General features: G+C 35.6%; 3 protein-coding genes across 3 annotated transcripts; 1 reads left to right on the forward strand and 2 right to left on the reverse strand.

Annotated features, from left to right (window-relative positions):
- Positions 1-5,686: 5,686 nt before the first annotated feature.
- LOC132271604 (cyclin-L1-1-like) lies at positions 5,687-14,986 on the forward strand. Its single transcript, XM_059773040.1, has 9 exons — positions 5,687-6,181; positions 9,740-9,924; positions 10,128-10,209; positions 10,319-10,459; positions 11,197-11,366; positions 13,467-13,740; positions 14,132-14,543; positions 14,678-14,716; positions 14,806-14,986. The coding sequence occupies exons 2-9, from the start codon at positions 9,773-9,775 to the stop codon at positions 14,874-14,876; spliced, it is 1,341 nt and encodes a 446-aa protein (XP_059629023.1). The 5' UTR covers positions 5,687-6,181; positions 9,740-9,772; the 3' UTR covers positions 14,877-14,986.
- Positions 14,987-20,988: 6,002 nt separating this feature from the next.
- On the reverse strand, positions 20,989-21,668 carry LOC132270182 (uncharacterized). The gene is made up of 2 exons (XM_059771381.1): positions 21,539-21,668; positions 20,989-21,452 (listed from the first exon to the last, which is right to left on the reverse strand). Exons 1-2 carry the CDS (start codon positions 21,666-21,668, stop codon positions 20,989-20,991), a joined length of 594 nt encoding a protein of 197 aa, XP_059627364.1.
- Positions 21,669-22,547: 879 nt separating this feature from the next.
- LOC132270183 (uncharacterized) lies at positions 22,548-23,573 on the reverse strand. The gene is made up of 2 exons (XM_059771382.1): positions 23,208-23,573; positions 22,548-23,126 (listed from the first exon to the last, which is right to left on the reverse strand). Exons 1-2 carry the CDS (start codon positions 23,571-23,573, stop codon positions 22,548-22,550), a joined length of 945 nt encoding a protein of 314 aa, XP_059627365.1.
- Between the last annotated feature and the right edge of the window lie 4,052 nt (positions 23,574-27,625).

Consider the following 27,625-nt stretch of genomic DNA (forward strand, 5'->3'; position numbering starts at 1 on the left):
GAATGATTTTAAGAATCTTCTTAGATCATATTTATCACATATATGTTGATCATTTTATGCAAACATTAAGAGAGAATATTATATAAGTGATATAGCCCTTGAACTCTTTATGCCTGGATTTAATCCCCAATGACTGAACGATGTAATAATTTTCATTTCTCTCTTCACTTATATTTTATTATTTACAACACTAATTAAGTAACATTTTGAGAAAAAGAATGTTAAAATGATTTTTGAATGAGCAAGGTTCCAACTAATGGCCGTCAGGGAAAAGGAGCTCACACAGAAAGCTTCCCATCAGAGATAGACATCTGCCTTTTCACTTTGTCCGGCTGCAACTGCATTTAAATAATTAAGTCGGTATGAATCGAATCCGAAACTACTCGTGGGCAAAAAGACAGCTTGAGCATCATGAAATCATCACCTCTTTATCCACAGCCAATGCTGAATAGACTATCCGAGCATTTTCCTGAGACTCATGTTGGAAACGGGGGCATTAAAAACATAAACTTTGGATGAGATTTGAAATAGATTCCGCTAATAATTTTTTACGGATCTCTAGACAAGCGCGTTTCTCTCCGCAAGGAGATGAACGTAGTATATTTACTTTCTGAAATCCGTTTATGGATGAATGAGAAATTAGCTCCAAAGTGTGGTGTTTTGATAAGCCTAAATGGGTATGCAAAATGTGGGAAGGGTTTGTCCCACATGGAAAAAATGTTAAAACAAATTGAAATTTAAATAAGCTGAGTTTAGGATTTGGGCTTGGGCTTGGGCCTAATTGTAAAGTCCAGATTATTCCTTTTTGGAATTTTGGATTAGGCCTAATTTTGTGCTGGGCTTATTTAAATGGGTTTTACAAATGAGTGGGTTTTTATTTTTTTTTTGGTGGTTGGTTTTTTGAATTAAAAAAACTACTTTTTAGTTTTTCTAAAAGGTTACACCTTTTAAATTAAAAAACCATATTTTAGTTTTTCTAAAGGGTTACACATTTTAAATTAAAAAACCACTTTTTAGTTTTTTCAAAGGGTTACACCTTTTTCCAAACCATCATGACCCATGGTTGCACCCACTCGAAAAGGCACATTGCAACCTATTGGAATGGATGTGTTTATTGGTGAACAGACACCATGTGAACCATTGCAACCTATTGGAATAAATGTGTCTAGTGGTGAACAGACACCATGTGAACCATTGCAACCTATTGCAATGGTTATGTCCAATAATGAAGAGATACACCCAATCCGAAAAGGCATATCTGTTTCTATAAATACCCCATTTGGATCATTTGCAATTCATTCATTTTCATTTTCTTCTATCTCCCTCTCTAGACTTGAACCCAACCCAAGTCGATTCAAACCATAGGTTAAGTGGTTCGAGCCACTTAGACCCTAATCCAATTTCATCGAGCCATATTAAGATTGGTCCGAACCATTTGGTTCGGATTACACCCAATTCAGCATTTATATAGTATATGATGCATTTTTGAGTCATAGAGAGTATTACACGGAGAAGGTTCGCCGTATCCACGAGTTTGTAGTGCTGCTATTGGTGGATGTAGACCGTTGTATCCTGGGAGATAGACGCCACTGAGTCCGTTAGCACCATAGCTGGGCGAATCTGTCTTAAGGACATAGTATCCAATACTAGCCTTGGTCCAGGTTCATTCCTTGTATATTATTATTATTTTATTGCTTTATTTTGCATATTTAATTAAATATAGAGTTGTATATTTAATTAATGATTTCTTAGCATATTATTAATTATTTCATGATATATTAGTATAAGGATTGTTATATCTTAAAAGTCACATTAAACATATATTTTTCCAACAACTCATAATCTACTTCCAAGTCACTGCAAACAAAATTATTTCATCGAGTTAACAAGAAAAGAAATGAACAGAACACCATGACTTAGTTTTGGAAGAGAAAATTACAAAAACAAAATAAAAAGAGAATAAAACAAAGTATCCCTCCTAGTCCCCACAATTCCTTGGAATTATTATTTTTTTGATAAGTAAAAATGTATAAAAATCCTAATAAAACAAAGTATCCCTCCTCGTCTCCACAGTTCTTTGGTATTATTATTTTTTTGATAAGTAAGAGCATTTCCAATGCAATGCTATAAAGACTATCATTTCTAAAATATAGTAAGAGATGGTAAAAATGGGCTCTCCACTGCAATGTTAGATGGGCCGCCAAATTTTAACTTTGCCAAAATTGATACTAATTGTAGCACAAGATATGACTACTGCTATTTCAGAAAAAGAGAACGCCAGAGAGAAATAGAGGGGGGGCGATGGAAACTGATATGGGTTTTGATTTTTTGAACAATATGAAATGATATGTCAATATGGGTTCATATATATATATATATATATATATATACACCTCCCTATATATATATATATATTTTTAAAAGATCAAAAAAAAATTCACCAAATAGGATTTAGTTTGCATAACAAGAATTACAGACCTTGATTAGTTGATTTAGAAAAAAGCATTCAAAAGTCAGAAACAGTTCCTTGGAATTATATTTCGTCACTTTATTGATTAAAGTGCACATTCTTGTAGGAACAACATTCTTCCTGTCGGATTCAATTTTAATATATTTTTTGTCTAGATCAAGAATAATAGTTTTCGTAATCTGTAGCCAAGGATCAATTACAAAATGAAAATTTGGGTCCTGTTGTAGAAAGAAAAAAAAAGAAGAGAATACTTAGGAAAAAAAAAGAAAAAAAAGAAAAAAAAAAAAAGAGAATCAAGAAAAAAGAATAAATATATATTTTTTTATTGAATGTGTTCATTCATTTTGACTATTTTATCATATTAATTTCTACGCCACCTTCCTAGAGTTAGTTCTCCGAAGAACGTGAAACCAACGTATGATGACCACGTTCTGATTCCCTCTCTACTGTACATAGGTCACACCTTCCAGTGTCTTAGCGAAGATTAATAGAGTGGTCGTACCAGCCAAAACGAGGGCCGGCTAGAATCTCTTTGTTCAGTTATTCTCGCTGTTTAGATACTCTTGCTCTAGGGAAGGGTTTCTGGAATGGGCTAGACTATTCATGGTGAAGGTCTGACAAGGGCTTCACCTCTTAAGTTCACGAATGTTTATTAGCAGCAAGGGCTCGAAATCCTTCAACATATGCACCCAACCACCGAATGTTCAGGACAAGATTTCCCTTGATAAACATTGTCCGAATGCACCAACCACTGTTGCATCAATTTTATCATGATCCTTCCTTTTAATGGCAATGTTCAATCAATATTTCAAATATATGTCATGGATTCTATTCTATTTTAGATTCCACGTTGAATGACAGTCTTGAATATAGAATTTATTAACATTGTCTGATTCCATTTTCAGCTATAAATATTGTATGAGCTCAGCAGACGAGAGAGACTGAAAATAGAAGCCAGTGACTTGATGCCCCATAAACTTGGAAGCAAGCAAAAGCTCAACCCTCTCAACCTTCTACTTTGGAAGGTGAAGAAGTACCACTAGATTACCATCCTTGGTGGTAACATGCAATGACTAACTATAATAGAAAATATAATATATCAATTTGTGCCACTATTTGGCTATACTAATACCATTGAGGGTGGGCCTTGGCGCAATGGTAATATTGCTCTATTCTAATGTGGAGGTCACGGTTTTGAAACCGGAAGCAGCTTCTCCATCGGAAGGTAAGGCTGTGTACATCTAACCCTCCCCTGACCCCACAATTACGGGAGTCTTGTGCATTGAAATTGTCCTGACAAGAACAGTTACATCCCATTTCAGATTTAAAAAAAAAAAAACTGAGATTATCCTGCAGACAATCTTCTCATAATCTAGATTATCACACCATTGTCTCATCATCATCATCCTTACCTTTTTCACATAATTATCACACCATAATCTCTGCTTGGAAAACCACTAATAACTCCTTTCAACCAATCATACTTTGAATTGCATAGTTAGCGTTGAGCCAATTGTTGAAGCCTTTTTGGGTGCGAGTGATTCAAATAAAGTTGAACTGAAAGACAGTTCTCCAATATTCTCTATTATGATTGCACAAATTCAAGAATGGTTATTCCACAAATTCAAGGCCGATTGGCTGGTGAAGTCAAACCCAGATATACAACAATGGTTTGTTGTACCCAATTGAAAAGTAATGGGTAAGATGAATTTGGCGAATGAGATGTCCTTGTTTGTTTGTAGGGTTGAGATAAATAACAATACCATTTTTTTTCAGAAGTTTTGCAATTTGGATAAATTTTTGTCAAACCAAACCAAATGCTGGGCATATAATGGTATATAAATATATACACACATATATAAGTGAAATTTGTTAGATGCACATATGTTCTTGTGATTGGATTTTTATTTTATTTTATTATAATCTTGATTGTGAAATTTGTGGGCTTGCTATAACTGATTTTAACCTTCCTTCTATTCCCATATTCGTCATCATTATCTGAATATATATATTTTTATGTTGTGAGATTTTTTTTTTCCTGATGGATAATTATTTAAAAAAGAAAGGTACTAGGTGGAGAGAGAGGGAATAAAAAAAGGGGTATTTTTATCCATTTGAAGTAAGTTTTTTTTTTTTTTTTTTTTTTAATAGTTCGATGACATTATAAGGATGGTAGTGTCTTTTTACTTAGGGTCAATTTGGTGCAATGGAAAATGGAAGAAAGGAAAGGGAGGGTGATGGAGGGAGATTAAAAATTTGTGTTAGGCAAAAATTGTTGGAAGGAAATGAAAGAATTTGGAGGGTTAACACAAGGTCTGAACAGTGTTTTGCTTATCCTCCCACAAATGGGAGGAAAAGGAAGAAAAGTGAAAGGGAGGGTTGATATTTGGGAAGAGAAGGAAGAAAAGTGAAAGGGAGGGTTGATATATTATTTGTGATGCTTAATTTGCCCTCAAGATTACATATACATACAAGTTAGCAGTTGCAGAGAGAGTGAGAGACGGCGGGGTAACGGCTGAAGTTTGTGAACGGCGAACCGGAACTGGAACAACGGCAATGGAAACTGAAAAAATATGGGTTTTGATTTTCTAAACAATCTGAAATGATATACCGATACGGGTTTTAAACTTTTGATTCTTGCAGACAGGCAGATAAACTGAAATATATGGGGTTTGAACTTCTGATTCTTGTAGTGCAGAGGAGAGAGAGAGAGAGATAGAGAGTTCAGACTTGAGAATGAGATTAGAGGATGGAGTTGGATTTTGAAAAGTAGTAGAAAACCTCGCCGATTTTTAACGCTTGAACCATGATATGAAATAAGTCTAAAACAGAAATTAAATTTCTAAAATAATAAAACAAGGGGTAAGTGCGCACAATATGTGATTCGCCCAGAGCAAGATCTTAGTATGCATAATATCTTGTTAGACAATCATTATGTCAATTTTGTTTCTCATAGAAAGTGCGAGATTGGAGAGATTGAAATAAAAGAATATATATTTATTAAAATAATTTTTTTTCTTTCTTTTCTCAAATATGATTATTATTATTTATTTATTTTTTTTCTTCATTCATTAATCAAACATAATAAAAAGTTACCTTCTTTTATTTTTTTTATTATTATTTTTTTTTTAACTAATTTTATCTTTCCCTTTCAAACCCACTGTCAAAGAATGCCATAGTTGATGGATATTTTAGTCCATTTAACAAATTTTTTTCATAAAAATGACTGAATTGTACGAGGTAGAGCACCAACGGACAGGAGAAAGCCCTATCCAATCCCTAGATCAACACCAACCCGCAGATCCTCCAACACCTCCCACCGAAGACCACCTTCACAACACAGATCCCTCACTAACCTTCCAACATCCACTGTCGTCCACCGCCAGTAAGGACGAGTCCACCAAGGATAGCCACGAACCGAAGAGTGTTGAAGACTCAATTGAGCCCAAATTCTTTCACAGTTCTTAACCCAGATGACAGTACCCAAATCACAGTGATGATCAGGGACTGAAACGGCGGCGATTCGGCCACCGCAAAGGACGGCGTTGATGGGTTTTCTGATGAGCTCAGTTTGTTGAGCAACGGAAGACGCGTCTGATACGTTGGAGATTGCGCGTGGTTACGCGTTAGTTCTACGCGCAGAGTTATTCTTGACAGAGCGTGGCACGTCAGCAGCACTTGAATCAGAAGACGATACTTGAAACAAAACAGGTAAACTTTAGTTCAGGCCAGATGGCTTTGATACCATGTTGAATATCAGAGATAGAGATAGACAATTGAATTGTATAGGATTCTGTATATTGAAGTATATAATCATGTACAAAGGAGGAGATATATATAGGTTAGAGATTACCAAACGGCTATAATAGACAACTGCATACAACTAATTATGTTAACACATATAATGGCCCTGTTTTTGTTTTTCATTGAGTGTTTATTGTGTCAAATGATAGTAAAGTTTGATCAAATGGTATAATGGTTTATAGTACGAAAAGTGATATCATTTATATTCTAGTCTTCATTCTCTGATTCCTTTCCCTCCAAATAGTGTATATAGTTGTTGAAAAAATTAGCTTCTATTCATCCCAATACTTTAACTATGTACCTTCAACATCAAATCGGACCAGCTAATTAATAATAGACTATCAATGGTAATCAGGCCATATGATCCCACCTTTAGCTATAACAGCCCTCCAAATTCCCAGGCTGTTTTAATTGAAAATTGACCATGATTTTAAATCCAAACCAAGGGGCCCGAGCAACTCAACTCCCTCCTTCCCAGGATTTTATCAATGGTTCTTTCACACTGCCATCTTCTCTCTCTCTCTCTCTCTCAAGTTTACCTCGACTTTCACCTCATCCAATCCACTCTGGACCTCTACTATGTTACGGGCAATGCCTCATTATCACTATACAAAAGCCACATCAACATTTTGGCGACCCTGCTGGAGAGGTGTACTCGTATGCAACATGGAAGAGGCCTTTTGTGGTTTCCGACTATACACCGGTTATTTCATTCCAAACTCAACCTTATTCATTATGTTGCTATTCTGCCCTGTATTTTACTCTTATACTGATGTGTTCCAGCAATTTATCAACACTTGATTTTGCCCACTTGCTTTTCTTCATTTGCTCATACGAACTGTATCATTCCATGCGAACTGTATCATCTGGAACATTTTGATATATACATATGTATGTCTGTATATATATATATATACATGCGCAGGTATGTGAATAGCAGCGCATCTAAAAGTTTGTTACAGTGATTGAGTGTGCCTTCACATATCCTCGACCATTGAAAGCTCTGTTTTCCCCAAATCATAAAACTTCATTACATGTTGTTTGCATGTTCTACATACTTTGCAATCTGTTTTTTTTTTAAAATGTACAAATTCAAGTATATATATACACACACACACACACACACACACACACACACAACTGCATGTAAATTGTAATAAAGGCTGCATATCAGGTGAGGCAATTAACTTTGGGTAAATAGCATTACATGCACCTACTGGACAAAATATATCACATCTATTAATAGGCGTGCACGCACACACACACAACACAACACAACACGTAATATAGGTACTAAGTAGTAGTAATTGTTTACTGACGTTTCCTTAAGAAAACTTTGGGTAAATAGCATTACTGCACCTGCTGGACAAAATACATCACATCTATTAATACGCATACACACACACAACACACGTAATATAGGTACTAAGGGGCTGTTTGGCATGCGATGTGGTATTGTTTTTGGTGTTTTGATTTCAAAATTTAGGCCCAAATCACGTTTGGTAAGGCCTGATGTGGTTTGGAACAGTGTAAAACAATATCAAAATTTTGGGCCAAACCCATATCACCAATTTGGTGATATTGTTATGTGTTTGATATTGTAGCGGAGGAAATAAGCCCAAACCAATAACACACTTATACCAGGTTACTATAGCGGGGGACATCAGATATATAAGCTAAAATTTTCTGAAACCTCGCATTTGTGCGCTCTCGTTTCTCTCTCTTCTCGGTCTGGGCGATTCGACTAGAACCCTAGAGTTCAGTCGTTGTGCCTCCATAGATCTTAGGTTTTGAGCTGCAAAATCATTGTTCTGTCACTCGTTTTTCTTTGTTGTCTCACTTGGTGTGAGGCGATTCAAAGCCCATTCGACTGAAACCCTAGTTCGTTGTTTGTAAAGGGTCTCTGAAACGGGAGACCACGAAAGCCCACGAAGGGTTTCTTATGGGGTATTGAATCACAGCTTTGATTTAGTATCTCTCTCCAGGTTATTATATCTCTTTCTAAAATCTGGTACTGTGATTTGGGTTTTGTTTTGGGATTATTATCTGAAAATTTTGGATATCAGTTTCTTTACTTTTGGTTAAATTTTGATTGTTTTGTGTTGAATCGTGTTGTTGGATATGGGTTTCTTCATATTTGGGGTTTGTATCGGATTTCTTAGAAGAACTAATAGATTCCAAAACCCTTTTCTTTCATTGATTCTTCTATGCATGTGCAGCTGCAGACTCTCTTGTCTCTATAGGAAATAATGAAACATTAATATGAATACTTGATATGAATCATGAGGTTATGTGGTCTAAACTTCTTAGTGAGGCAACAAACGGGATGGACAAAACCAAATTGACAGGTCCAGTTGCAGGCAAGGCTGATTGGAGTATTTTACCGGCACATAATTTTTTCTGGATTTGTTCACAGCTGTAAAAAATTGTGTTTAATCATAAAACAAATACCAAGAAACAAGTAGATAAAAAATCAATACAATTCAACAATAATTCCACACCCCTCATGCCCTAACCTTGTCCAAAGAACCCGCTCTTGTTCACCTTCTCACAGTCGGCAACGACCTTGTTGACCTTCGAGTTCACGGCCAACTTTTTCCAAACCACTTCTATTTCTTCTTCGGCTAACCTTTCCCTAACCCGCTCTTGTTCTCCTTCTCATAGCTAGATAAAACCTTGTTCGCCTATCTCCTCCACCTTCATCTGAGTTCACAACAAGGCCAGTGAAGTATAAGCCTGTCGTTCGGCTCACCCCTCTTGCCCCAACCCTCTGTTCTTCACCTTCTCCTCCACCTTCACACGAACTGTCCACATCCGGCTAATAGTTGCAGTCCCTACTCACAAAAGGTACCCGATGCACCCCCCTTCTCTCACTACTTTATCCTATAACACATGATGTAATTCATTGTTGATTGGATTTCCAGATTTTTTTCTCTCTCTCTTACATTTCTTCTCATTTCATGAATTATCCTCTGGTTGGAAATTGAATTCAGTTAAGCAGAACTCGCATGTGGAGGTTCATTGTTCTTATCTTTGTCTTTCACAACACACACACACACACTCATGATATTTTTTTGTGGTATAATTTTTTGATGTGGACGTCTCCGAATTTATATCCAAGGTTTCCTCGACTTGCTCTCTCTCTCACAGACTCATACACAGCCATGCATAAAAAAATTTCCCGGAAGTTAGCCATGCATAATTTTAGTGTGTCTTTTTCTTGGAGTAAAATTCTAGCTTTTTGTTTAGTGTATGTTTTCTAAATTGTTAATTAGCTTTAATTATTGGTGTGTCTGCATTTTTATTTTTAATAGCCCCTCATATTCTGGGTAACTTGTACACTCAGAGACGTGGATATTTGTCTTTGTTTTATGTTCCATTTGGTGTGTGTATTCTATCTGTTATCATGTGATAAGTTAGTCTTGATATATTTTCTGTTAACTTTGAGTTTTTATTTGTAAGCAGCTTATTGGAGATTGTCGAGCTCTTCTATCAACCATGATTTACACAGCGATCGACACATTTTATCTGACAGACGAGCAAATTAAAATTTCACCTTCTAGGAAAGATGGCGTAGATGAAGCAACAGAAATTACACTTAGAATCTATGGCTGTGATCTCATCCAAGAAAGTGGCATCTTACTTAGACTGTATCCTTCATATTTCTTTTGGTGCTATTGTTTGTCCTCTGTACAATGGTCCAGTATCAATTGGCCTGAAACCAATGTTTATCCATCCTCACCTCATTAGCTTACCACCTAAAGTATTACTTATTTTTATTATAATTATAGTATAATTATTGATTTGTTCCCTACCTTTGGCTGGCGTATTTCTTTAATCATATTGCCTACAGACCTCAAGCAGTAATGGCCACCGGGCAGGTTCTGTTTCATCGCTTCTACGGCAAGAAGTCATTTGCTCGTTTTAACGTCAAGGTTCCATTCTTTTCCTTTATTCATGGAATTTTCTGTATTCAATATAAAATAGCACAATATTTGTATGCTTTCTAATTGGGGCCTGATCTTATTATTATTTTACTCACAGAGAGTTGCTGCTAGTTGTGTTTGGCTTGCATCAAAACTTGAGGAAAGCCCTAGAAAAGCAAGGCAGGTCCTCATTGTTTTCCATCGAATGGAATGCAGGAGGGAGAACTTACCCATTGAGCATTTGGACCCATTTTCTAAGGTTATAGTCGCATCTCATTTATATATTGAACTCAGCTGCTTTTAATTTTTCAGAAGCACAGAATATGAGGAAAGTCCTAGAAAAGACAGGCAGGATTCTCATTGTTTTCCATCGAATGGAATGTAGGAGGGAGAACTTACCTATTGAGCATTTGGACCCATTTTCTAAGGTTATAGTGTCATCTCATATATTTTTTTCTAGGAACCCATCTGTTTTTGTTCTTCAAGAGAATTTTAAGTGCTGAAATTTTTAAGTGGTAATTAAAATTGGAGATTTTTTCATTTATTTATTTATTTGATTCTGTAAGTGTTCAGTCCTAAGTGAATTCACTGTTAGTCAAAATTTTAGTAATATTCAAATTGTCTTGTCAAACACACTTAATTGGATAAGCACTTAATCCACTCAGAATTAAGTGTTGAATTAGATTATCAAACAACACGGTATGTATGTACAAAAGCCTATAAAAAGGGTCACCTCATAATTGTTGAGTTCTAAAAAATGTAAAATGATCCTTAGATATCAAACCTCTGTTATTATGATCCCTTTTAAATTGATCTCTGTACAATTTATAAAATTTATCTTCACTCTACTATTTCAGCCCCTCCAAGTGAAAATTCATGGGCCCTGCCTCCATTTTGGGTACTACTCTAAACAGTAGAAGTAGAATCTGAGAAGCCTGATGTGCTTATATTCAAAGCAAGTTGTTGTCCTTGGATTAACGGCTGTTCTTTTTACAGAAATATGCAGAGTTGAAGATGGATTTGAACAGAACAGAGAGGCATCTTTTGAAAGAGATGGGTTTCATATGCCATGTGGAACATCCTCATAAATTTATATCGAACTACCTTGCTACCCTTGAAACACCCCCCGAGTTGAGACAAGAAGCTTGGAATCTTGCAAATGATAGGTAATTCTGAATTTAGAATCTATACTACTTATTGTTCGTAGTTATGTATTGGTCCATTCATTTAACATGATCGTTTTGGGTGTGCTGATAAAAGTCAATTGATTGGATGGGAGGAATTAAACTTTGTAGCTTTTCTTAGTTGTCCTTTCTTCTCCAAATTTGTGTTGCTATTCAGTTGACATGTTCTTTTGTGGAGCTTCAATTTGTTTTTTTTTCTTTCCTTTTTTATCTTATGTGTGAATTGTTACATAAGTACTAAAATAAGAATAGCATAAAGCTTTCATTAAAGTTTTAACATTTTAGTAGCTGCATGCAATTTTAAAGATTTAACATGTTTTCTTTTTTATTATTATTATCACAGATCACACTCTATGATATTAACAAGAACTGGGATATAGTTCTCCTTTTATTTGTTCATCTCTCATGGTGTATGTACAATTTTTTCACCTTTGATTTCTTTTTAGTCACTGATAATTTTCAGCATCTCTACTGGGTTTATATCACTTGGTTAAGACTATCTGTGCCTATATGGCTTTGGTTGGGTCTGTTAAGGTGGTAGTTTGAGCTGGTGTTGAAATTGGAACATGAGTCTAAAACTCATTAACAGCTTGTTTGCTAACTGCTGACTAATGGTTTGTTAGAGAGAAATTACGCAGGCATGTGTTTGTGATGAGATTCCTGGATATTAAACAATCTGATGGTAGCTTGTGAAATAAGATTTGTGTGGTAATTGACATTGATGAACTCTCAAGCACCAAAAACTTGCATTAAACTCTTTTTGTTTTTCTTTCTGATAACTAAAGTAAATTTGCATCAAAGAGCATTATGAAAGGGGCACAGCCCAAGTACACACAACTGTACTTTCTTCGCAAGCATTCCACAAAACACGTGGAGGAATATGTATCCAAATGGTATAATCATATTCCACAATGCTTGTCTCCCGTCTTCTCAATCCAGGATCCACTCCAGGATTCCCTCTGCACAACTGAGGGCAGGAACCTATATAACCCAATCTTCTCTTTTTAGTAGTATGACATACATCCTTATCTGTTCTTCAACCCTGCATTTCCTTTTCTTGGCTTTGAATTCTTCAAATCTCTTTTAAAATTTACCTTTACTTCTTTTAGGCAAAGGAAGGCAGTAATATACGGTTGTTCCAAAGGTGTTATACAGTTATACACATCACAATCCACACGATTGGGAAAAAAGTTTTGGTGTCATTTTAGCTATTAAATTATTACTTTATGGATGTATTGTTAAGGATATTCCGACACTCAACAAAATTGAGCACAGAGAACCAAAAATAGATACATAATGGATACTTTTAATAGTTGCTGAAATAAACTGGTTGCTGGTGAACCCCTACACACATTTGGTCATAGAGAGTGAAATGTAAAAAAGAAGGCTATAATTTAGGGTTTCATTATCATATCATTTACAAGGTTGAAAACCTATGTGCAAAATTACTGAATTGTCTGTTATTTATGCATGATTTACCGTTACCCCTAACATGTTGAAATTAAAAAAACCTTCTTCGCAATTTTTTTTTTAATTTTTTGGTTGGAAGTCATAATGTTTCATTGCTTCTACTCTCAAGGTACTTTTTTCGCACAAAAAAGTTATATATATATATATATGTATATATTTTGTCCTCGTGTTGGTCCAAAGGCTACACAATGAGGTAGCCCTCCCCGTACTGTAAAACCCGCCAATCAGGAAAGTAGGGATTCAATTCTAGGTTTTGGCAAGGCCACTGAGAGAATTTATAATATATGCTAGCTGGAAAATTTGCATTATATTTCCTTTCCAAAAAAGCGTGATGGGACCACATGGACATTTATGTTAGGGTAAAGTACACCGACACCCCTTGAGGTTTGCCATAAGGATAACCATATACAAGTTGAGTCATTTTTGGACTCTTTATATGACTGTCCAAAAAAGACTCAACTTGTATATGACTGTCCTAATGGCAAACCTCAAGGGGGGGTGTTGGTGTACTTTACCCTTTATGTTCTTACTTAGGTTCCTATAACACATGCTTTGAATTATATGGGCATTTTTAAAGATTTTGTTCATTGATTATATATTTGTTTTGAGCAGTTTGCGTACGACTTTATGTGTGCGATTCAAGAGTGAGGTCGTTGCCTGTGGGGTTGTGTATGCTGCTGCACGTAGATTCCATGTACCCCTTCCTGAGAATCCTCCATGGTGGAAGGCATTTGATGCAGAGAAATCTGGGATCGATGAAGTTTGTAGAGTTCTCGCACACCTATACAGCCTTCCAAAGGCAGAATATATACCAGTATGTAAAGACGGGGGTTCATTTACAATATCTAATAGATCATGGGATTCACCGTCACCATCAGTTCCAAAGGTTCCTTCCCTCCCCTCTCTCTCTCTCTCTCTCTCTCTCTCTCTCTCACACACACACACACACACACACACACGCCCACATTTTGTTTCGTGTGGTATGGGGCCTATGCTATATTTGGTTCTGCATTTGTCACAATCACCAGTCACAGCATGTCATTAGCAGAATAAAGCTGCGCTAAATTCATCTTGTATGAGTAGGGGTAGGAGGGGGGAAAATTAAAAAAAGAAATTAAATCATTCTTAATTTTGTTGGTCAGATTATCCACTGTGAAGTGGTTTTTAGGGGAATTTTGCAGGGAATATTGTGTTTTAATGTTGTACTGTATGTAGTGGCTTTCTTGTCTTTCTTTGTTACCAGTGACTTGAACTCAACTGTCATTACTTTTCTGTAGGAACGTTCTGGTGGCCCTCCAGCAAATAATGATACCAATACTCCCAACGCAGCTTTCGCAGCAGTTAATTTGGAATCCGGCGGGTCCAAGTGTGCACTGATAAAAGTAGCTCTTGACAAATTGAAAGAATCAAAGAAGAGTGATGATGAGTCCAAAAGCATGCCTAATGAGGGAGAGTCAAGAGAGACTGTGCCGAAATCAAAGACCGAGCATAGAACACAGGCAAGTGGGGAAAGGGCAAAAGAGAGAGATTGGGATAGGGAAAGGGAAAGAGAAAAGGAGAGAGTAATAGCTCGGGACCGCGATAGGGGGAGGGACTCTGACAGGGAACGAGAGCAAAAGGAAACCGGAAGGGACAGAGATAAAGTCAAGGACAGGAGTCACCGTTCAAAGGACAAAGGAAGTGATTCAGGTTGGTTTATAAATGTATAATGGTAATTGCACAATCTCTTCAGTTTACAGTGTTTGTTCGCTTTCTTCTGCTTGCGTCTTATTTTTACTAATTCAAGAACTGAATTTGTTTATCCTATCTGTTCATGAACAAAGGGGGGTACCCGGAGAAATCAAAACATCATTCATCTCGTGGTACATGCCTAGTCTTCTTTCTGTACCTTCTTAGTAAGTATATTTTTTCCAGCCACTAAATTACATCTTATGCGATATTTCTTTTTCAGATCGTGACCACCACAGCTCCTCTTACTCTTCAAGGGAGAAGGACCGCCACAGATACCATTCTTATGCTTAAACTGGGTGTAACATTTTACCATGTCTAAGTTTAAGCTGCTCAAAATACTCAAGTTGCATGTGTAGTCTGCTTTTGGCAATCAATTCGAGTGTCTGAGTTTAAATTTGCAACTGTGGGCAAATGCTGATGGGGATGGAGTTAGGGCACTCATTGAGGTGAAGTTAATAACGACTTTTTCGTCAAATAGCTTTTTATATGCTCTTTGAATATGTTATGAATGTGGTTTTGATGGAACACGGCGTTTAAAAGTAGATGACCCATTAATCAGTAACTAAAATGAAATGTACTCGCTAAAACTGATTTGTATGATTCTGGTAAAAGGTTGGAAAGGGGATGGTTTCTTTTGTTGGAGTTAATTTTGGGGAATTTTGGGGTTCTATGGCATGACCCAATTTTTTTTTTAGAGAATTAGTTCTTGTGAACTATTATCGAAATAATTATTAAAGGGTAATGCTTAAAATTTAGGGTTTTTGAATAAAGAATTTGCTTCATTGAAACAATCAACATCCAATATTTTTCATATTCGATTCAAGCTTCGTAATGGTATGAATGTTAGATTTTGGGAAGATTTATGGTGTGGTGATCAGTTGTTGTCTTTTTCCTTTCCTCGTCTCTTTAGCATTGCCGAGAATAAACATGTTTATGTAATTGACTGTTATCACCTTGATAACAGTGGAGTTACGTGGGATGTGTGTTTTAGGCGTTCTTTTCAGGATTGGGAGATAGCAGAAGTTTGCGTCTTTTTGGACCTGTTGTATAGACAGAAGGATGTTGGCAGAGGTTGTGATGATATTTTGTGGACCCCCTCTCTTCATGGTAGATACGAAGTTCGATCCATGTTCTTGTGTTTGTCTAATTTTGTTGGGTATAATTTCCCATGGAAGCGTATTTGGCGCTCTAAAGCTCCTATTAGAGTTGCCTTCTTTGTTTGGACTGCTACTTGGGGAAAAATTCTAACATTGGATAATCTGCGTAAGAGAGGTAATACCATTGTTAACTGGTGCTGTCTCTGTAAAGCTGATGGTGAGTCTGTGGACCATCTTGTTATGCATTGTCCTGTTGCTTCTGATTGTTGGAATCTCATATTCAGTATTTTTGGCGTTCAGTGGGTAATGCCTAAGCACTCTTTCCAATTTATTAACGCTTGGAGAAGTTGCCCTGTTTCTGGTCATGCTCATGATTTTTGGAGGGTCACCTCACACTGTGTTTGGTGGTGTATTTGGAGAGAGAGAAATAATAGAAACTTTGAAGGGAAGGAATCGTCTTTTGCAAACCTTAAGTCTCTTATTCTTCACTCTCTTTTCTGTTATGTTAGAGGTAGCACTTGCTCCTCGATTGATGATTTTTTTGTTCCATTGGACTCTGTTGGTCCGTCAATTTCGTTTTTGCTCTTTCGTTTTCGATTTTGTGTATTAGGGACACGTTCTCCTTTTGAACATTTTTCTAATATATTTTTACTTATCAAAAAAAAAATAACGTATGTGGCGCCTTTGTTTTCTCTTTGTTAAAGGGTTGCTCTCCCTTAGAGCTTTTTTTATGTATATTATTTACTTATCAAAAAAAAAAAAAGTATAGAGTAGCAATTAAGCTTATGAATTACTAGGTGATTACTTAGGGAAGTGAAAAGGTACTATTAATGCTAAAAGGGGGTTCTAGAGTTTGTCGAGGGGGGCAAACAAAGCAAGAAGAAGTTCGCCGATGTCAATGAATCCAAAGGAAAGGCCACATGTGAAAGAAAATATGCCTGCCCTTACATTAAAAGTAATTATTAGATCTTGTAAAAGGACAACCCAATTTTTTTTATTGTAACAAGTCTTAATCAATATAATTTCGAGATGTTATCATTTCATAAGATAAGCTACTCTTCAGGATTTTCCTCAATTTCTTTTTAGAAATCTAGGTCCCAATGGTGATTGGAGTGGTTCTAGGCTATCTTACTATTATAAAAAGACTATTTTCTGAATTTGTTTGCTGCGACTTTGTCACTTTTGATGCAACTAAAAGATTTTAATAGTTCCTCCTTACTTTAGGATTTGAAATTTTTTCCATCAGTTGAAGAAAATATTGCAGGAAAAAGATATGCCACAGCTACAAATAACTAGCCACTTAATAACTAAACAATACAACTAAAAGAAAAGAGTTCCTCTGCATTTGAACCTTTGAGAATATTCTATCAAGATCTTGCTAGGGCTCCGTCCGCTCAAAAAAATGCGTTAAATACATCATTAGTTTGTCCAAATACTCCTTGTATATCCTGAAACCAAAGAAAAAAATACAAATAAAGATCTATAATCATGTAAACAATTGAAGGAACATATGAGATTGTTGCTAGGTATTTGACCAAATAAAATCATCCGGCTCCTACAGATCCGGTCATTAAAATACCCCTAAGAGGGAGAATACGCTAATAACATGCATATGTAAACTGAAGATGTAGCCAAATAAATCGCTAAAGCAAACTAAAAATAGGATGAACCATCTACATTGGGATGAAAGAAAGAAAGAGAGGGAGAGGGGGACAGAGAGAGAGAGATAGAGAATTTTACCTTTTAACTTCAGCTTCCGATGAATCTTATGTGGTTGTGAAAAAATGTCAAGGTAAGCAGAGTACTCAATGGGCTCCCCAAATTTAGAATTGATATAAACATTATATAATTCATGCAAATCTAAATACCGTCCAAAGGCTTCCTGAAAAAGAAATTTCAAATAAATTGAGGAACATGAAACATGAATTTCATAAAGACTACAAGTTGAATGATAAGGCCCACTACTGCCATGGTTCGGTTAAATGCGAAAGATAAAGTCTCAACCAAAAATAAAATTAAAATAAAAAAATTGTCCATTCAATACAGGGAAACATTGCACTTACAAAAGCAGGCACAGTAGCCAACTTTACTTTAAAGGTAAAGCAGAAGGAAAACATTACTGACTATAATGAACGGAATATAAGCTTAATCTGATGTGCAATATGAACTTTAAAGAGAGAGAGAGAGAGAGAGAGAGAGAGAGAGAACTTGTGTAACGTCAAAATTATGGAACTGTGATAAATTTATTCTCTACTAAGCATGCTTAATTTGCCACTGAGCCACAACTCAAATTGTATCTCATCCTCTTCTACATGAGAAGTCGGGCATTCAACTCCCTATAGAATCAAAAGGAGAAGTGAATGCAGTCTCAGTGTAATGGGCGAGGGGTGTAATGAGCATTACATAACTGTACTAGAAACTGCGATTGTGAATTTTTCTAGATGTTGCAAACCATCGGATCCTGTGATGGGTCAGCCAAGTACTAAAGACTAGTACAATGAGATCCAAATTCAATATTCTGGTGAATATTGGACTTGGAGTTAGCCAACTTCATTACAACTAACCTACCAACAAACAAAGAAGAAGAAGAAAGAAGGATGTCTATTATAAATATCCATCAATTATTAAACTAATTATGAAAGTAGTTCAATTTATTCACAAATTGTCCACTGAGGTTTAATGCCATATTACAAAGTGATAATCACGGTTCTTCAGGGGAACCAAAATGAAACAGTAGTGAGTTTATCAAAATAGAAGTCATGATGCTGTGCAACAAACTAGTTAACGTTGAGATATGGTAATTGCATCATTCATTACACTTTTGCAAAGCAAGCAGCATAGAGTAACAAAATTCATACCTAAACATTTTTAAACAGCATTATTGATTTCCAAATGTCATCATACAAAGTTTTTCCAAAAAAATGTTGCGCATTTTTATTATGACATAGTGCATATAGTCCAATATTGCATGCCATGTAAAATCAGAAGATAATGTAGTTTGCAGATGCACAGAGAAACATGACGCAGTGCACGCATGTACACACGCATACAGACCTCTCCACTGAACTCGATCCGTGGTTCCTCTATGAGTAGCTCCTCGTACTCCTCACTGGCATTGATAACACGTGCAGCAGGATGACGTCTATGGTACTCACGAATCTGGACATATTACAATTATTGCATTAAGAATTGGCATATAGAAGCAATTCGGATAAAGTTCGCACATGAGAAAGTAGGGATATAAAGATATCCAACACCTCTCTCACATCTTCAAGTTTTATAGTAAACCTAAGTAACTCGCTGAAGCAAACCCAATAGCTAATACTTCCATAAACTCAAGTTCAAATACCTTTCTATTTTATACCTAAACTAAACATCCAATTATCAAGAGACTGAAATCAATTTACCTCAAGTTCAAGTGACAGAAGTACAAAACCCTAGTTACTATATAAAACCAGTGACAAAAGTACAAAACCCTATTGATTACCTCTTTTAATCTGTCATAAAATGCACTAAACACGTTCGTTCCAGTGGCTGTCTGGCCTCCAAGAGCAGCAATCTCATCCTTCCTCGCATTATCTTTGTCATCGTAAACCTCAATCTGCGACAAACCCATTAATTTACGCAAGCGGAAGCACTCAAAGATATTAATTGACCATGGTCAGGAAAATGAACGAACTGCAAGGAAATCAAAAAAGGAAACAGGTTTCTCGGAAAACAAACACAATCGAGAAGAATGAGAAAACTTACGACTTCGTGGGTTGTGGAGGTAATTTGGTGGATCATCTTGCGAACACGGTGGCTCAGGAAGAGGCGATCCTTGCTCGTTGCTGTTTCGTTCAGGAGATCCTTCACGATGAGTCTCTCGAGACGCTCGACTTCCTCGTGACCGCCACAAGTCACCTCCAGTAGGGTCGACGACATCCTCTTTCTCCCCTATGGATTAAGTTTTGTGAAACCTAATAGGAGAAGACCCCCCCCCCCCCCCCCCCCCCCCCCCCCCCGCGACTCTTCCTTCTCTCTTTCTATCTTTCTCTCTCCTCTACTGAAGTTGCAGTGAAGGTTGAGGAGAGTGTGCAGATGGGCTGGGTACCAGCTTACAGGGTTTGGGGGAAGAGGGATAGGGAATTGCGAATTCGTCTCGTATTATTTACAGAAGAAACCGCCGTTTGGGAGTGTAGTGTGATGTAGTGTACTACTCTAGACTAGAACAGAACAAGTCATGTTTAGTGTTCCAAGTTTGCTCTACCGAATCATGGAACAAAAATATGGTAGAACATGTTTGGTAATGTATCTTGTTCTAAGAAATATGAGAACAAAACATGTTTGGTGTTCCAAAGTGTAACCAAAATTAATTTGATAAATAAAATAATTAAATATGTTGGATTAAAAATGTTTTGAATTAATATTTTCTTCAATACATTTTTTCTAATATAAAGTTACAGAAAATGATTGTATTACGCCGGACATATTTTTCCTCCATTTATATTAATTTATTATAATAACCATATAAATAAATAAATAAATCCAAATATGGAACTGAAATAAAGTTTCAAAAGATCATAGTTTCATAAATTTTAATATATTACATACATGAGTATAAATAATATTACAACATTCGCCAACAGTCACAATAAAAGTTCATGTAATAAAATTAAACTTTCAATACAACATCATTTCTCAACAGCGACAATAATAAACAACAACAACATGAGCAAAAACAACAAGAATATAGTTATAGTAAGACAACAACAACATCCATAGATAATGTAGTTTTGCCGCTTTTGTTGAGCTTGCATAATAGCAACTACATCCTCCAATTCTTCCTGCACACGACCGCCCACTTGAGAGCCATGGTGCATGTCATCCAACCATATAAATGCACGATCATGTGACTAAATTAGAAAAAAGAGTTGTACATTATCAGAATGCACCTGTAACACTAAGATGTATTTAAAATATTCTTATTAATGCTTAAAATAAAATTGTATACCTCCCAAGCTGGACATCTATAGAATGATTGTCCATAATTCTTAGATGTTCCAGCCGTATAAAGATTCATGCGACCCCTCCCACATGCACAAGGTGGCCCGTCACCCTGTATCTTATACATGACTACATATGCAAACTATAAGACTGATCCAAAGAAGTTAATAAAAAAGATAAAGTTAATCAAAATAGTTATTACAGTTATCCTGATCGTAAAAAAGAAAAACAATAAAGTAGTTGTTACAGTTATGCAAATACTAACAAATGGAACAAGTATAAAGTAATTATTACAGTTATCCAAACATGTAAATCATATGTCAAGGGTGATGACTTGCATTCCATATATTATCGGCAATATAATCGTGTACAATATCCATTGGTCGCGAGCGAGACTGCGACACATTAGGTTGAACATCAACTTCATCATCTCCAAAACTTTCATCCATCATTGCCTCCACAGTTGCATCATTAAATATTGGATCCACATGCGCCTCCTTTCTTATAAAGTTATGAAGTGTGCAGGAAGCTAAAACAATAGCAACTTGAGTTTCAAACTTATAAGGGGGCATGTGCTTCAAGATGGGGAATCTCATCTTAAGCATCCCAAAACAACGCTCAATTATATTTCGTAATGACGAGTGCCTGTGATTATAAATTTTCTCTCTACCTTGTGGTTGCCGATGAGCTTTATGGTACTCTTGGAAGTGGTACCGTTGGCCCCTGTAGGGAGCCAAAAAACCCGGTTGGTTGGCATACCCAGAGTCAACCAAATAATATTTCCCTGCCATTTTACAAACTATAAGGCACGTTTGGGAACCATGATATTTAAAATAAGTATTGCAAAATTATTAGATAAATGACATTTACCTTCTGGAGGCATTGGGAAATGCAAATCCTCATTATTAATTGTCTCGTTCAGTATCTTAGAATCATTAGCAGACCCCTCCCATCCAGCTACGACGTACGTGAACATCATATCAAAATCACAAACAGCCATTACATTTTGTGTGGTATCCCCCTTCCTACCACGAAATGGTATTTGCTGGTCCACAGGCACGTTCGCATGGACATGAGTTCCATCAATTGCCCAAACGCAACCCTTAAAAAAAGGGTGGTATTTTTTTTGATTTCCTTATATGGTTAGGAACTTTGGTAAAATCTAGGGCGACAATTATCTGTTTCCCTAAATCACAGATTTTTTGTAAAACCGTATGGAAGTATTTTGAAATTGTATACGTAGAATGTTGAAATCTTTCTGCGACCACACAATTCATTTCATTATGAGCTAAAGTAAGCAATAATATGCAAACTTGTTCATAAACACTTACACCTGTTGAGTCTTTCAACCCTAATAACTTAAGCTCCCCACACAACTTCAAAAAAACAGGGGTGGACATCCTGAAATTTTCAAAAAATCTATTTTCATGTCCATGCAATATCTCCATTATATATGCTTCCCCGGTTAAAAGTGAATCCCTACAAGGTCGTTTCTCGTAATGTTTATTATAATAATCCAACATGCATGCCATTATGATGACACACTCATTCTCCTCATCACCATCATCATACAAGTCAATTATTGTCCTAATATCCATCTATATAGTACAACATTTAACAAACATTATAAATTACAATAATCTCAAGCTTTGTTAAACAAAATAAAAAGTATTAGGGCAAGGCAACAACTAAAATCAGAACAAGCGAAATATTCATATTGTCATTACACTGAAACCAAATAACATATCAACGAGTGTACTTAATATTACAATCACCCAAAGTCATAGCAAAAGATAATAACAAATAAAAGCGACGCACAGAAAGTCATAATATGTAGTAATACAGTCATCCAAATTCATAATAAAACCAACACACCAAGTCATACTCCATTGATCCAACCAACCCTCTTCTCATCTGGAAGGTCATTAAAAAAGAAATCCCTCCAAAGTTCATCATTACGTAACATCTGGGTGACCTTAGCATATTGTTTCATATCAACGCCCTCCAACTTATTCAGAATGTAACAACATAATTTAAAATCACCCTTTGTCTTATCTGGAGAATTTACTTCAACCTGCCCAGCTTCCTGCCCTGTTTTCATATTAGATGATGAAGAAACGACTATGGCCCTTTCAATTCGCTCTGTTTTCTCTCTACTAGCCTCACTCATTTTCTCCATGACACGATCCATTGTGGAGGCAAAACTCTCTCTCCTTAGTTTCTTACCACGAGGGTCAGGAGAAGGACTGAACTCATGACCGCCTAACTCAGCAAAATCATCATTAAGGTCAAATGACGATTGTGTGCCTTCATGGTGTGCGGGGGTTTGGTTGAGAATGGGTGGACTGTAGGAAGTATGGACATGTGCACCTGTAGCGTGTGTGCCTCCAAATACAGTTGTGAGCTTATCAAAATGATTACATGGCTTCTTTCGATACTTACCATATTGGGAATTCACCTACAAATTATTAAATTACTATTAATATTAATTGAAGTATAATTTTTTGTAAAATCAACATAATTTATTTAAAAAACTAACCTTGATCAATCTAGTCCATCTTTCATTTTCAACTACAATCATGCCCGTCTCAGCATTATATCCCACGCCTGTTTCTCCTAACAAACTCATAAAGGCTCTGTAGTCTACCCTCAGGTGGTTGAATTTGCTCTTAAGTTGTTTTAGTTCATAGTTCTTGCCTGTACGCCTACTCATGCCTTTCCGTATATTCTTCCAACCATTTGGAGTAAAAGTTGTATTATTCCGATTACCGCCATAGACTTCTTCCTCCATACAGATGATGAAAGCTTCAAGATGGGAATCATCCCATACTAGTTTTCCATCATCGGTATTCTCTGTAAGGTCCTCTATTTCTGAGTCCACCACATTGTCAGCATTGATATCCATATAATTTTAATAAAAATTTGTTAAAAGGGTCATTAACAACTGTAATCTTAGGCAATAACATCGTCTTAACTACACAATTATCATCACGCCATTAAATGAAAAAACAATTTGAGTTGTGATACTAACATAGTCCAATAATTAGACACAACTGAAGAGACTCACGTAAGTTGGGAATGATGTCATCGGATATACCATTTTTCTTTCATATTTATCTCAACATTAAAGCAAACATATATGCCTTTTTGTCTAGGCCGAGACTCGAACCTCAAGTTATACAACTACTCCAAAAGCAAAAAAAAAATAATTGATCTTTCATTGTTAAAGTGTATAAGATAGAATCCAAAAACATTATACAAGGGGTTGGATCTACGAATCATGTTTTTCATAATCCTTATTTCAGTTCATTCCTTATTTTTAATTAAGAATGTCTTTTTCCCCAGGTCGTCTATAGTTTTCTCTTTATGACCTTGTGAAAAAGTTTTACAATCATTAATCATATGTGTTATGTCCACTAATTAAGAATGGTAATATTTTTTTTATTTTTGCGAGGTTGGTCCATGATAACATCTCATCTTTTATTGTCGGTCAGTAAATTCTTCTTACTAAAATAATGACACAATTGAACACACTCGTTAGTCATTTCACACTTGTTTTGTTAGTATCTATATAGATATATAGATATACAGAGAGAGAGAGAGGAATATCACTGGAAGATAACAATTTTTTTTATGAAGTATTCAAGTAAATTCAAAACAGGTATGAATCTGTGCCTATAGAATCATTAATTATATAATATGCATTCCAGATAAAAATATGTTATCAGTCAAAGCAACCCATGAGTTGTCATATAGAGATGGTCCAACCGGTTTGAACGCATGATATTTCTCAGTCCTATGTTTACATATTCAGTCAAAGAAAAATCTCATGGATTGAAAAATAAATAAATAAATAGAGAAATTACAGAAAACAGATAAGATTTTTAGAATCTGTTCCTTCAACAAAAAGGGGAGAGATGCATGCTAAGATTCAAAAAAAAAAAAAAAATGTGGATGAAGTGCCAGCCAGACTCAAAGCTTTCTACAGTTTCTATAGGGGAGAGATGCATGCTAAGATTTAACAAAAAGGAAGGAAAAAGAAAGTGGATGTGAACTGTGAAGTGCAGGCTTGTGCTAAGTTTTGGTTTGGTGAGGTAAAAATTGACACGCAAGTGTGATGCATGTTAGGTGTGGTAGTGTTTTCCTCTAAGCCCACAGTACACCATAAATATGCAAACAATTGCGAATTCCTCAACAAATCAGGCCTATGTTTACATATTCAGTCAAAGACAAATCTCATGGATTGAAAAATAAATAAATAAATAGAGAAATTACAGAAAACAGATAAGATTTTTAGAATCTGTTCCTTCAACAAAAAGGGGAGAGATGCATGCTAAGATTCAAAAAAAAAAAAAAAATGTGGATGAAGTGCCAGCCAGACTCAAGGCTCTCTACGGTTTCTATAGGGGAGAGATGCATGCTAAGATTTAACAAAAAGGAAGGGAAAAGAAAGTGGATGTGAACTGTGAAGTGTAGGCTTGTGCTAAGTTTTGGTTTGGTGAGGTAAAAATTGACACGCAAGTGTGATGCATGTTAGGTGTGGTAATGTTTTCCCCTAAGCCCACAGTACACCATAAATATGCAAACAATTGCGAATTCCTCAACAAATCAGGCCTATGTTTAGAATCTGTTCCTTCAACAGTCCAGTGGCAATTTTTTGAACATTCCACCACAAAATCGTCAACAAATCAGGCAACAAGCATACAAAAAATAATCGCTGAAAAATACTTGTTTTTATATAATTAACAACATCCATATATATATATATATATATATATATATATATATATATATATATATATGTATATATACAATGCACACATGATCTAATAGTGTCACCGGGTTGCAATCAAAACCCTTGCCTGCAGTCCACTGTGAATTTTTTGAACATTCCACCACAAAATCCCCATTACTGAACATTTTAATTGACACACAAATTACAAAATCAAAGCGAGTTAGAAGCTTGATACAAGAGGGTTGGCAGTTTGATGGTCCGGCGAAGCCACAGTACAGTATAAATAGTGATACAAGAGAGCATTCCTCGACAAATCAGGCAGCAAGGTCCTAACCATATAATTTTTTTTTTCAGGCAAACAAAAAATTAACTCACCTGGTGTCGACGATGAAGGCAAATAGACCAAGAATCGCCTGTGAATCTGAGAGTGCAGAGAGCAGCGGCGAAGCTTGGTTCGCCGGAAAACGCAGAGGTCACAAAGGGGAAGTTTATCTTCAGATCTGCATACACAGTGGAACACCGACAAGCCCGATCTTGATTATACATGTGACTAAATTTAGACAGAACTTGCAGACTCGTTTCAATGAAGAAGATGCATGTTTGGAACTCACCGGTGAGAAGAAGACGTTGTCGAGAAGCTTCGTATTTACATCAATGGTGTCGATTTCAACCCAAGATCTCGGAAAGCTTCAGTACCTCCCAAGGGTACACTGTGAATCGCCTCAGTCGTAGAGAGAACCCTAGAACAAAATGGACCGAACAAGTATATTGTGTTCTCAGTGTTCCAACTGGTTGGGCTATTGTTCTCCATTCTACAGTGAAAAGTGGGCCTTGCACAATTTGGGAACACTTTGGAACATGATTTTTTTGTTCCGGAAGTTGGCCCAAAAACTGAATTTGTTCTACAACTGTTGGACACAATACAGCACATACCAAACAACCAAGTTTGCTCAATAGTGCCCATTTGTACTATAGGGAAGGGCATAGAACAAGATAGAACATGCCCCAAACAGGGCCTTAATTTCAATTTGAAAGGAAACAAATTAATTTTTGGACAAGTTACACTAACTCTACGGGTCTGTTTGGTTAGACAGAAAATTTTATGGAAAGTGAAAGTAAAAAAAAAAGTGAAGTGAAAGAAAGGAAAATCAAGTTTCTGTCATGCATTTGGTTAGTAGGAAATATTTTGAAGAAAGTTGTAAGATAGCATGAAAAGGAAAAGAAAATGATTTTACCTATCCAAGATACCCTTATAATTTTAAATAGTAAAAAAATAAATAAATTTATGTTTGATAAATATTATTTATACTTAATTATTTATTTTAGTAAGGAAATAGTGAAATATGGAATAGAATAGTATGTGATATCATAATATAATTTTTTTTGTTTTCTACTCTCTCTATATATATTCACTTGTTCCTGTGTAAACTTGCATTCTTGATCTTTAAGATAAGAAAAATAAGTTTTTGGTAAAGCTGAATACTAATATATAATTACAACTTTCTCATCGAGAAAATAAAGTTATAGACAAATTTTGTAAACTATTTACAAATCATCAATTATTTATTTCAAGATAATGTTTGATGTTAGGTATGTAACAAATTGTGTAAAGATAATGTAGACTAGTTTTCACCTAACACTCTTATTATCAACAAATAGTTATGTATATATATAATAACTCTTAATCATTATCAATTATAGAAAAAAAAATATTTTACTTATTTAAAACATTTTTTTAAAAAATGAAAAAAAATAATTCAGTAATAAAAGGAAAAAATTAATTAATTTTCGATGCACATATAAAAAAAATACAAACAATTTAATTAGTAATACATGATTTTATAAAAACAATTTACAGAAGAAATAAACTCTCCTTTTCAAAGAAGTCTATGTAATTAAGTAAAAAAGAAAATAGATAACTAACATGGGTATAATAGGAAAGTAATATACAAAGTATACAACTTTTGCGAGAAAGTGAATTTCTCTGCGTTTTTTGCACGAAAAATTTTGAGGAAAATTTTCAGATGCGGAAATCCTACTTTCCCCAAAACTTTCACTTTCCCTCTAACCAAACTTCCAACAAATTTAAATATTTTCCTTTTCTTTTCTTTTCTAGCTATTTGACGCTAATCAAACGGACCCTTAGGCTCCGTTTGGTTAGATGGAAATAAGGTAGAAAAGAAAAGAAATAGAAAGTGAAAGAAAAGTGAAATGAATGAAAA

Source organism: Cornus florida, unplaced genomic scaffold (assembly GCF_030987335.1).
Source record: "Cornus florida cultivar Cherokee Brave unplaced genomic scaffold, ASM3098733v1 CherokeeBrave_3.0.0_Hap2_Chr08, whole genome shotgun sequence".
Classification (NCBI taxonomy): domain Eukaryota; kingdom Viridiplantae; phylum Streptophyta; class Magnoliopsida; order Cornales; family Cornaceae; genus Cornus; species Cornus florida.

Excerpts from the sequence above, each read along its gene's own strand:
- LOC132271604 (XM_059773040.1), top strand. The coding sequence starts at position 9,773 with ATGATTTACACAGCGATCGACACATTTTATCTGACAGACGAGCAAATT. Across the intron at positions 13,741-14,131 it reads CGTCACCATCAGTTCCAAAG|GAACGTTCTGGTGGCCCTCC; the intron begins GTTCCTTCCCTC and ends ACTTTTCTGTAG. Across the intron at positions 14,544-14,677 it reads GGACAAAGGAAGTGATTCAG|GGGGGTACCCGGAGAAATCA; the intron begins GTTGGTTTATAA and ends TCATGAACAAAG.
- LOC132270182 (XM_059771381.1), bottom strand. The coding sequence starts at position 21,668 with ATGGCTGTTTGTGATTTTGATATGATGTTCACGTACGTCGTAGCTGGA. Across the intron at positions 21,453-21,538 it reads TTTCCCAATGCCTCCAGAAG|GGAAATATTATTTGGTTGAC; the intron begins GTAAATGTCATT and ends GTAAAATGGCAG.
- LOC132270183 (XM_059771382.1), bottom strand. The coding sequence starts at position 23,573 with ATGGATATCAATGCTGACAATGTGGTGGACTCAGAAATAGAGGACCTT. Across the intron at positions 23,127-23,207 it reads GATGGACTAGATTGATCAAG|GTGAATTCCCAATATGGTAA; the intron begins GTTAGTTTTTTA and ends AATAATTTGTAG.